Source organism: Vigna unguiculata, chromosome 11, assembly GCF_037176805.1.
Source record: "Vigna unguiculata cultivar grain cowpea cultivar isolate G323 ecotype 2 chromosome 11, ASM3717680v1, whole genome shotgun sequence".
Taxonomy (NCBI): Eukaryota; Viridiplantae; Streptophyta; class Magnoliopsida; order Fabales; family Fabaceae; genus Vigna; species Vigna unguiculata.
Window position 1 is genome coordinate 25,611,157 of NC_140802.1, and position 12,071 is coordinate 25,623,227.

Consider the following 12,071-nt stretch of genomic DNA (forward strand, 5'->3'; position numbering starts at 1 on the left):
ATACTAATAATATATATGAAACAGAACAATAATAATAATAATAATAATAAAATTTAATATTAACATATTTTGTTTTGCTATCAATTTTAAATACTCAACTTGACAGGTTAATTATTATCGTTAGCTAACTAAGAAATGGAAGAATATACCACAAAGAGATTGAAGGAAACTAAAAAAAATTCTGAGAAAGATATCTACTATATTCAACTTAAAAGATTGTAAAATATATTTGGATAGAGCATGTATTTTGTAGGCCAACATTCCACGCCATCTTTACTCATATTTCATGTCAAAAAAACATAAACAAAAACTAACTACAAATAAAACAATGTAGAATCCAAATAGCTCCCACAAATTTAAAATGCATACAAAATTTTAAATAAATAAACTACAGTGTGTAAGAATTTATATGAAAAATAATAAAGGATCTAAAGATAGGTAAAGAATGCAAAGAACTTTAAATATTACCATATTATTATGTCATCAATACGTGGAGCATTGAGTGAACACAAAAATATTGTCATAGCTAGCTTGAAAACTAAGAAAGACAAACCAAAGATAATTTATACAAAAACTATGATTTAACCATACCAATAATATATGTTAAACAGAAAAATAATAATAACAAACTTTAATATTAACATAATTTTCTGCTCATCAATTTTAAATACTCAACTTGACAGGTTAATTATTATTGATAGCTAACTAAGAAATGGAAGCATATACCACAAAGAGATAGAAGCAAACTGAAAACCATTTCTAGAAAAAACAATTCTACAACATTCAACTTAAAATAGAGTAAGACATATTTGGATAGAGCAAGTAGTTTGTACACCAACATTCCAGGCCATATTTACCCAGATTTCACGTGAAATATAAAATGAAAAACTAAAAAAAACATAAACAAAAACTAACTACAAATAAAACAATTTAGAATCCAAATAGCTCCCACAAATTTAAATGCATACAAATTTTTAAATAAGTAAACTAAAGTGCGTAAAAATTTAAATGAAAAATATTAAAGGATATAAAGATAGGTAATGAATGCAAAGAAATTTAAATATAACCATATCTTTTAGTCATCAATTCCTAGAGCTTTGAGTGTATACAAATATATTTTCATAGGTACTTAAACCGTACTAATAATATATATGAAACAGAATAATAATAATAATAATAATAATAATAATAATAATAATAATAAAATTTAATATTAACATATTTTTTTTGCTATCAATTTTAAATACTCAACTTGACAGTTAATTATTATCGTTAGCTAACTAAGAAATGGAAGAATATACCACAATGAGATAGAAGCAAACAAAAAAAAATTCTGAAAAAGATATCTACTATATTCAACTTAAAAGATTGTAAAATATATTTGGATAGAACATGTATTTTGTAGGCCAAGATTTCACGCCATCTTTATTCATATCTCATGTCAAAAAAACATAAACAAAAACTAACTACAAATAAAACAATGTAGAATCCAAATAGCCCCACAAATTTAAAATGCGTACAAAATTTTAAATAAATAAACTAAAGAGCGTAAGAATTTATATGAAAAATAATAAAGATAATTTATGGAAGACTCCCAAAAAACGGTTCATACAAAAACTATGATTAACCATACCAATAATATATGTTAAACAAAATAATAATAATAATAATAAACTTTAATATTAACATAATTTTTTTGCTCATCAATTTTAAATACTCAACTTGATAGGTTAATTATTATTGTTAGCTAACTAAGAAATGGAAGCATATACCACAAAGAGATAGAAGCAAACTGAAAATCATGTCTAGAAAAAAAATTCTATAACATTCAACTTTGAAGACAGTAACACATACTTGGATAGAGCAAGTAGTTTGTAGGCCAACATTCCACTCCACCTTAACCCATATTTCATGTCAAATATAGAATGAAATACTATAAAAAAAAAACGTAAACAAAAACTAACTACAAATAAAACAATTTTATAATGCAAATAGGTCCCACAAATTTAAATGCGTACAAAATTTTAAAAAAATAAACTAAACTGCGTAACAATTTAAATGAAAAATATTAAATTATTTAAAAATAGGTAATGAATGCACAGAAATTTAAATATTATCATATTTTAAGTCATCAATTCCTAGAGCCTACTTGTTCTATCCAAATATGTCTTACTGTATTTTAAGTTGAATGTGGTAGAATTTTTTTTTTCTAGATATGGTTTTCAGTTTGCTTCTATCTCTTTCTGGTATATGCTTCCATTTGTTAGTTAGCTAACAATAATGATTAACCTGTCAAGTTGAGTATTTAAAATTGATGAGCAGAAAAATTTTGTTGATATTAAAGTTTTTTTTATTATTATTATTGTTCTGTTTCACATATATTATTGGTATGGTTTAATCATAGTTTTTTCTATGAACAGTTTGGGGAATCTTCCATCAGTTATCTTTGGTTTGTCTTTCTGATTTTTCAGGCAAACTATGAAATTATATTTGTGTTCACTCAAAGCTCTAGGCATTGATGACATAAAGATATGGTAATATTTAAATTTCTTTTCATTCATTACATATATTTAGATCCCTTAATATTTTTCATTTAAATCTTTATGCACTTTAGTTTATTTATTTAAAATTTTGTACGTATTTAAATTTGTTGGAGCTATTTGCATTCTAAAATTGTTTTATTTGTAGTTTGTGTTTGTTTATGTTTTTTTTAGTTTTTCGTTTTATATTTGACATGAAATCTGGCTAAAGATGGCGCGGAATGTTGGCTACAAACTACTTGCTCTATCCAAATATTTCTTACTCTATTTTAAGTTGAATGTTGTAGAATTTTTTTTTTCTAGAAATGGTTTTATGTTTGCTTCGATCTCTTTTTGGTATATGCTTGCATTTCTTAGTTAGCTAAGATTAATGATTAACCTGTCAAATTGAGTATTTAAAATTGATGAGCAAAAAAATTATGTTAATGTTAAAGTTGATTATTAATATTATTGTTCTTTTTCACATATATTATTGGTATGGTTTAATCATAGTTTTTTGATGAACAGTTTGGGGAATCTTCCATAAGTTATCTTTGGTTTGTCTTTCTAATTTTTCAAGCTACCTATGAGATTATATTTGTGCTCACTCAAAGCTCTAGGAATGGATGACAAAAAGATATGGTAATATTTAAACTTCTGTGCATTCAATACCTATCTTTAGATCCTATAATATATTTCATTTAAATTTTTACGCACTTTAGTTTATTTAAGTAAAATTTTGTACGCATTTAAATTTGTGGGAGCTATTTGTATTCTTAAATTGTTTTATTTGAAGTTAGTTTTTGTTTATGTTTTTTTTTAGTTTTTCATTTTATATTTCACATGAAATCTGGGTAAAGATGGCCTGGAATGTTGGTGTACAAACTACTTGCTCTATCCAAATATGTCTTACTCTATTTTAAGTTGAATGTTGTAGAATTTTTTTTTCTAGAAATGGTTTTCCGTTTCCTTCTATCTCTTTGATGGGGAAAACAACAACAAACAATATACCAGAGAATGCAGCGGATATAATTTCCCTAACTTGCAAGAATCTATGAGGAGCAATAATCAAAGAGCAGCAATAATAAATCACCAAAAACACAAATAAAGGCACCAAGATTTTTAACATGGAAAACCCCTCAAATCAAGGGTAAAAAACTCGAGTCGTCCAGACCAAAGAAATAGCTCCACTATGATCAACAAGAGTACAATAGAGTCTCAATCAATAGCACAAATTAGTGCCAACATCCAACCAAATAACAAAGCAACAAAGCTTTCAGATAGAGAAGAACAAGAGAGGAAAACCTATAATATCACTGCTGCAGTGCGAAATTAATATCTCCCATCTGCAGTGCAACCGAATTAGGTTTGAAAGAAATTTGGCACCAGTCGATATTGTAGACATGTTGGGGAATACAGTGATGTGGAAGGCAGAATTGCCAACATATCTAAATACAATTTGATGTATATGTCGCAATTTATAAAAAAACCCGTAGGCTATACCAACCATCCGTGAGGACGGGATGATTCACATCCATATTAAAGGTTAATTGATGTTGATTCCCTTCAATATCTTCCAAGTGCCAAACGGGTCCTAATTCCTCACCAAAACTAGCGAAAAATATTGGATCAACATGTCCAAACTCCTAATGAGACAAAAAACAGATAGAGAAGTCAAAAAGATGAATAAGACAAATATGAAACTGATGATGAAAGCATAAATATTAAAATCCAGGAATAAAAACATGCATGGGTGATGTAAAACTGATAAAAACAAAAAACAGAAAAGTAGTGAATTTGAATGGTTAATGAAAAAAGTTGACATCTTTAGAAGAAACCAATAGTAAGTAAGAGTTCAAACAAAGTAAAAATAGAAGTTGACTTATGAAAGAGAAAAAAGGTTGATATAGATGACAAATGCATCAAAAACAGAAGTTTTAACTGATTTCAACGATTATTGAAAAAAGATGACATTTTGATAACAACAAATGAAATGAAGTAAGATTTGGAGAATAGATGATGAAGGAAAATATAGATTAACATACATGAAGCATGGGAAACAAACAGAAAAAAACGACCTTTGAACGATTATTGCATAAAGTTTGAATTTTTAGAAAGAAAATCGAGAATAAGTAATATTGTGTAAAAAGTGAAAACAGAAATACATGTTTTTGAACGATTAAGATGGATGAAGAAGCAATGTAGTACGGTCTAACCTTAAAAAAAATAGCAAAGCACATTTTTTTTTTTAAGTTTTTGTGAAGTAGACGTACCTGATTATGAACAAAATGATACGTGGTGAACCTTCCTAAAGTTTTTCTGGCAGTGACACTCAAAGAGGAATCCATGGAAGCAAGTGTACGGGAGTGACCTTTCTTTTTCAGTGATTTTGTAAAAACATAAAACTTGATAGTAAATAAGGAAAACATACGATTATATAGATATGAAAAGACTTGTAATTAAAGAGAAATTAAAGAAGGCTTTTTGAAAATTGAATCATATTTAATAATATTTTTAAATTAATTTTGAGAAAGTAAAAATAACTTTAAAAATAATATACATTTTTGAAATAAATAAAAACAAATAAGAATTTGAAAGAGTAATAACAGATAAAAATAATATAATAAAATATTCAAAAAAAATATAACTAATTAATAAAAGAATAAAAGATAATATTAAAAGTTAATATATAGATATGAAAAGACTTGTAATTAAAGAGAAATTAAAGAAGGGTTTTTCAAAATGCAATGATACTTAATAAAATTTTTAAATTAATTTGGTGAAAGTAAAAATAACTTTAAAAAAATTATAAAGGAATAAACATTTTTTTAATAAATAAAAACAAATAAGAAGTTGAAAGAGTAATAACACATAAAAGAATAGAAGATAACATTTAAATAATTGTACAATTATGATTAAGAAAATCAAAATCAACTTTTATCCTTTAAATGCAAAGTTACAAATGTTTTTTGATTTGTTAATCAATCTGTTTGATGAAGGAATAATGGTTTTCAAAACATGAAATAAATTTTATATGTTACGAAAACAATAATGTAGTTGAAAAATATACATAGATAAAAATTTAATGACTTTGATGTAGGTAGCATCATAATGTAGTTGACATTAAAACTAATATCAAAACTTTGACATTAGGCTAGTAATATATACTAAATTTAAAAAATAAGCATATACAACAAAAGGTATATAAATTTATAGAAATCTATTTAAAAAAGGTAAAAAAAATAGTGAAAATAAACAATTTTTTATAAACCAAAACAAAAGGAAAAACCTATGCTGAAATTAATTAAATTAATGTAGCTAGCATGATTATGGTGTTGACAATGTCAAATTATATCAACACACTTTGATTCAGCTAGCAAATTTTGAATGTAAAGATAGAGTACAAAATTAAAAATAAGCATGAAATCTATTCATAATTAAATTAAAACATAGTTGAAGTAATATTGTTTTCAAAATAACAGCCAAAGACAAACAGAAAATAATGGTCATGAGTACAAATACATAACAGCAGCAAATGTTTTTCAAAAAATAACATAATAAACATAAAAATCCAAATAAAGTATATCACTTTTCAATCTTTATATTCTTCTTCAACATCTTCACTGGAATCTTCTTGTTTTCTTGAACCATAGATCGACTTTGTCTTTTAAGTGCTGGAAGAGGTGGTTGAGTAGCCAAATCAAGATTGTCCAGATGAGATGATTCTTTGCGGGTTAACTCATGAATTTGAACATCAATTACATTTTTATTTTTCAAGGATTCTTTGGGAGGAACATGGCTTGATACTATATTGTTCAAATCATCACTTAGAGTCTCAACATCATTTGATTCTTCTGTGAATTTGATCAACAAATCCTAAAAAAAAAACAGATTAGCATATACAAAGCTTTACAAAATAAGTTAAATTGTAATCTTCAACTACCTCTGCAATGGAATCAGATGAGATTTGATTTGTTCGCTCATTTAATTTGCTTTCTTCTTCATTTGCAGAGTATAGATCCTAAAAATTGTATACAATATTAATAATAAAAAAGTTAAAGAAAAAAATAGGCTAACACTTGAAAAAAAATAAAAAAAAATCTTACCGAAGACTTAATTTCAACATCAGAAAAGCTTTCAATTACTTTTTCATCCATGCAAACTTTTTTAACTCTGAATGATTGTTCAAATTTGGTATTATAATCATTCTTGCACTCAACTTTGAACAGATAGGTCTTATCAATTAGGACTTCAAACTCTTTAGGCAAGTCTCCAACAGTAGTGTTCTATTAAAAAAAGGATTAATATAAATGATGTAAATTAATGTAAAAAAATTACTGTACAACAATAATGAGTAAAATAAGTGGAAACGAAGTACCCAATATAGAATAGGAAATAATTGATTGTGAATTCATTTGAAAATCAAACAAAACATTTAAGTTAAATGTCAACAATATAAGCAGAAATGATTAGATTAAAAACTTAACCTTGTCTTGCAAGTCAAGAATGTCAAAGCATGATTTCTTCAACATTACACTTGCATCACGATCAAATATAACAAAAGTTGTAGAATCCGTAGCATTAATTACACGAAGTTTCAGTTTATACCTAAAAAAAACAATAAAGACATTATGAACATTATTAAGTTTTCTCAATATTATATTAATAAAATCATGTTCTGAATATTGAAAATATTACCTAGGTGTAACCTTAATGACATGCTTGTTACACTTTTCACAAAAAAACATTTTGGAATCAGGATAAACTGCTTTGTTGCAGATACATGTTGTATACCACCAATCATCATGATCTAGCACATGTTTGATAGTAGCTTTTACTACAAAAGTACTTTCCTGTAAAATAAAGAATATCAAATCATGAAAAAAAAAAGTCATTAAATAAAAAAATTTATGTGCAACATAGAGACAAATATTTGAACCTGCTTAAAATCTTTTAAACCTTCAATTGAACTCCTAGGATGCAGCTTAATGAAATCATCTTCTAAGCTAACTTTAGAAGAAGCACAAAGTTGGGTAAGAGCTTGAGAAGGAGATTCAGTATTATCCCACATCCTACGTTAAAAAATGTTATATTACAAAGATATACATATATCTATCTATAAACAAAGATATATGTTATGTATATAAACTTACATTTTTTTCAACTTGGTTGCATCTTCTCCATCACAATTAAAAATTATCTTGGTACAGTTCATACAGTTTTGAATAGAAACTTTATCTACAAAAGAGAAAAGGTCAAAAAGATTTTTATTCATTAATACAACTGTAATAATGTAGTTTATGTTAGTTACCTTGGAAGGTCTTCACTTTGCAATAATGCAAAGCAATGACAACATGTTGATCCTCTCCAGAGGCCAGAAATGCATTTAACATATCAACATATTGACCAAATAAAGTACACTCCAGTTGCAAACTATTGAATGTTAAAAATCACATAAAAAGATAAGCAGATGAAATACATGAGCAAAAATAAAAAACAATAAAGAACAAAAACAAATGAAATCTGCTTACCCATCAGCTTCAATAAGGATGACATTCATTTTGGTTTTCTTACCAGCTTTCTCTAGCTCCCTCTCTATTCCAACACTAGTAAACATCCCAATCACATCTACAGAAAGAGGAAAAAGAGAAAAAAAATTAACAAAAATTTATACAAAGAAATGAAGAAAAATAAGCAAAACATATTTACTAACTAAGTAATCTGTGTCAAAACCAGTAACTATGATTGTTGAAAAAGGGGTGTATGAAGTTGTAGTTTTCGGAACTAAGGTACTTTGCACCATATTGACATTGGTTCCAAATTGGAAGTTGATCTTATAGGCATGTTTTGTGGTTCTATAAGAACCACCATTACATGAAACACTGAAAGATTGGATGGTGTAAACCTTATCCTCTTTGATTTATGACTGGAATTTGTATATCAAGGTGCGTCTAACAGATGCATGGATTAGTACACCCTGAAAAAATAGATTCATAAATGAAAAAATAGAAGCAGATTTAAACTTACAAAAACATATCTAAACTTTTGGGTAAAAAAAAAAATTAGGAAAACACAAAAAATAAAAGGCGTTTATAGTTTAAGGAAGATACCTCTTGGTCTTGAAGAACAATTTCCATGGAAAATGGAGTTTTTCCTTTTGTGTAATCTTCAACAAACCATAACCTTACAACTCTTGCAAGGATATTCCAACTCTCCGTCTCAGGGTTGAGTTCTTGTAAAGAGTGAGTGTGTTTTTGGATAACAGACATGGTTGAAGGAATGAGGGAAATGAGGGAAATTATAGTATAGTAAGGAATGAAGAAAGGTCTGCAGAAATGTATTTGTACAAAACATAAAAACATAAAAAAAAAATATATTGGAAGATCATAAATACAAAACAACACCATACGCATGCTCTGGTTTTCATTTCAGAAATTTAGAAACAATCTGCAAAAGCAAAAGCAGATTTTGACATGAGTAAAGATATTTACTAAAACAACACACAAACTGTGGTTTAGGTTAAACAAATGGAGTAAAAACTGGGAAAAGTGACTGACGAAAATACGAAGATCACAGAAAAAAACAAAAGTTGTTTTTCACATGGCTCAATGTTGTGCAATAAAAGGAAATATGGCAGAAAGCAGTACAAAAAGAAAACAAAAAGTAACTTTAAATTTTGGAAAAGGTTGACAAATCAACGAAAATAGGAAATAAAGATCTGATTTCAAATAAAGATGTAATTTGAACATTTGAAAGTAATGAAAAAAGTAAGAAAAATGTTGTAACGTAAATGAGAAAGGAAAGAACTCAATTGATGTATGCATATCCAAAGACATAAGAATTAAATAAACCTGAAATGTTGGGGTTTCTTTTAAGTTGAGGTAGAATTAGATCAAATCTCAACAAACATTAAGAATAAAAGGTCAAATTACATCCGGCTAATATTATAAATGAACTATCTCATGTAATTGAAAACAATAAAATATGCAATAGGTCAATAAAAATAAATTTTGAAACGGTAGTATGGACTTTCTTTGAATCAACAATAAAACAATACAAAAAAAAATGTTAAAGCGATTACATTATATCAATATTATTGACTTACATTTAAAAGTTAGTTACCATTACAAAATACTCCTTGGTCTCTACTTACATGAATGCAATATTCATAACTAATCAACAACATATTTGCTTATGACTTCAGATGGCAACAGTTTCTGCATTCCAACAAAATTATACCTGAAATCTTGGCGTGTCGTGAAAGTTAAGGTGAACGGAAAGTAAGAGAAAATATAAAAAAGATTAAGAATAAAAAAGATTAAGTCAAGAGTCAATACAACAAATTCATAAATAATCAACAACAAATTTGCTTATGACATAAGATGGTAACAGTTTCTGCATTAAAAGTTGAGGGACAATAAGATCAAGCTCAAACTTCTTCATAGACATCAAAAAATCAATAACAATGAAAGACATGTTTAAGCAAAACATATGAATTAAACAATTAAACAATACAACTTATTAAAGGAATTCAATTATAAATTTAATTATAATGGAGAAAAAGAAATTTGATCAGCAACTGGAATCCGTAGTGCACGTCAGGATGAAGTTATCTTATTAGAGTTAATGAAGGAATGAACCCAAAAACAATCTACATAAACAAAAAAAAACAAAAAAATGAGTTAGAACAACATATCAGATTGATGAAGTAAGAGAAAATATAAAAATAACATAAAAATGAAATAAACATCAATTGTTGGGTTTCGAATTAAGCAAAACTGAAATGGTGGGATTTCTTGAAAGTTGATGTACAATCACATCAAATTTGAGCAAACATTAAGAATAAAAAAGATTAAGAAGTGAAGCAACTTTCTCAGTTAATAGAAACCAATAAAACATGCAATAGGCCACAAAAATAGATTTTTAAAACTGTACTATGGAAAATCTTTGAATGAAAGATACAACAACAAAAGAAATCAATACAACAAATTCATAAATAATTCATAAAGAATCAACAACAAATTATCTTATGACATAAGATGGCAACAGATTCTGCATTTAAAGTTGAGGGACAATAAGATCAAGCTCAAACTTCTTCATTAGACATCAGAAAATCAATAACAAAGAAAGACATGTTTAATCAAACCACATGAATTAAACAATTAAACAATACAACATATTAAAGGAATTCATTTCATTACAACATATTCTCATTAGAAGTGGAGAAAAAGAAATTTGATCAACAACTGGAATACGTAGTGCACATCAGGATGAAATTATCTTATTAGAGTTAATCAAGTTAGAACAAACTACATAAACCAAAAAAACAAAAACATGAGTTAGAACAACATATCAGATTGAAATGGTAGGGTTTGAGTCTACATCCACAAAGAAGTGGAGAGTGTTTGATTCAGCAGAGACATCGAGAGGGTTTCAAAAGGTACAGAACACCAAAAAAAATCTACACAAAGAAAAACATGAGTAAGAAATGAAAAATTAGGGTTTCAAAATTAAAAGTGAAGAGATCAAAGTTATTACCCAAGAGCGATGGAGAGCGTTTGAGGCAGCGTTAGAGAGATGGGCGCACAAAAGCACAAAAACAATCTACACAAACAAAACAAACCAAAAAATGAGTTAGAAGACAAAAAAATTTATGTTAACGAAGTTGGATTCACTGAGACTAAGAACAAAAAATTAGGGTTTGAGGATCGCGTTTCAGGTGGCGTAAGAGAAGTGGATAGGGTTTGATGAGGCAGAAAGGGGGAGAGTGCGATTCCAATGGAGAGGGTTTCATGCGGCACAAAAGTGGAGAGGGTTTCAGTAAAGACAATCGTGGAGATGGTTTGACAGGGCAAAAATGTCGAATGAAGTAGAGAAGGAAGAGAGATGGATCGCGTTTGTGGAGGAAGAGCGAGACAGAACGTCTAAAGCACAAAAACCATCTACACAAACAAAACAAACCAAAAAATGAGTTAGAAGCAAAAAAAAAAATTGATGTTAAAAAAGTTGGAATGAATGAGATTAAGAAAAAAAATTAGGGTTCGAGGATAGCGTTTCAGGCGGCGTCAGAGAGGTAGCTAGGGTTTGAGGAGGCAGAAAGGGGGAGAGTGCGATTCGAATGGAGAGGGTTTGAATGGAGAGAATCGTGGAGATGGTTGGACGCGACAAAAAGGTCGAATGAAGTTGAGAAGGAAGGGAAGTGGATCGCATTTGTGGAGGAAGACCGAGAGAGACCGTCTGAGGCGACGGCAGAGAGGTGGCTAGGGTTTGAGGACGCACAGAAGTGGAGAATGCGTAAAACAGGGTAGGCTTGGAGAGAGGGAAAGTGAAGAGAGGTGGAGAACGTTATTTAGTGTCGCGTTTGTGGAGGAAGAGCGAAACAGAGCGACTGAGGTGGAGGCGGAGGCAGAGAGGTGACTAGGGTTTGAGGAAGGAGAGAAGTGGAGAGTGTGTAAACGACCTGAAAGAGAAAGTGAAGAGAGAGACGAAGTGAAGAGAGAGAGGAAGTAAAGAGAGAGGAAAAACGTGAGTGTGGTGAAAAGCGAGAAAGAT

The 12,071-nt window shown here is 28.5% G+C and overlaps 2 protein-coding genes across 2 annotated transcripts; both read right to left on the reverse strand.

Moving 5' to 3' along the window:
• Positions 1–6,574: 6,574 nt before the first annotated feature.
• Positions 6,575–7,359, reverse strand: LOC114170236 (uncharacterized). Its single transcript, XM_028055727.2, has 3 exons — positions 7,218–7,359; positions 7,007–7,127; positions 6,575–6,805 (listed from the first exon to the last, which is right to left on the reverse strand). Exons 1-3 carry the CDS (start codon positions 7,265–7,267, stop codon positions 6,575–6,577), a joined length of 402 nt encoding a protein of 133 aa, XP_027911528.2. The 5' UTR covers positions 7,268–7,359.
• Positions 7,360–7,413: 54 nt separating this feature from the next.
• Positions 7,414–8,428, reverse strand: LOC114168734 (uncharacterized). Its single transcript, XM_085669277.1, has 4 exons — positions 8,051–8,428; positions 7,831–7,952; positions 7,673–7,757; positions 7,414–7,591 (listed from the first exon to the last, which is right to left on the reverse strand). The coding sequence occupies exons 1-4, from the start codon at positions 8,134–8,136 to the stop codon at positions 7,414–7,416; spliced, it is 471 nt and encodes a 156-aa protein (XP_085525403.1). The 5' UTR covers positions 8,137–8,428.
• Between the last annotated feature and the right edge of the window lie 3,643 nt (positions 8,429–12,071).

Excerpts from the sequence above, each read along its gene's own strand:
- LOC114170236 (XM_028055727.2), bottom strand. The coding sequence starts at position 7,267 with ATGTTTTTTTGTGAAAAGTGTAACAAGCATGTCATTAAGGTTACACCT. Across the intron at positions 7,128-7,217 it reads GTCATTAAGGTTACACCTAG|GTATAAACTGAAACTTCGTG; the intron begins GTAATATTTTCA and ends TGTTTTTTTTAG. Across the intron at positions 6,806-7,006 it reads TTCTTGACTTGCAAGACAAG|AACACTACTGTTGGAGACTT; the intron begins GTTAAGTTTTTA and ends TTTTTTTAATAG.
- LOC114168734 (XM_085669277.1), bottom strand. The coding sequence starts at position 8,136 with ATGTTTACTAGTGTTGGAATAGAGAGGGAGCTAGAGAAAGCTGGTAAG. Across the intron at positions 7,758-7,830 it reads CAAAGTGAAGACCTTCCAAG|ATAAAGTTTCTATTCAAAAC; the intron begins GTAACTAACATA and ends TCTCTTTTGTAG. Across the intron at positions 7,592-7,672 it reads GCAACCAAGTTGAAAAAAAT|GATGTGGGATAATACTGAAT; the intron begins GTAAGTTTATAT and ends TTTTTAACGTAG.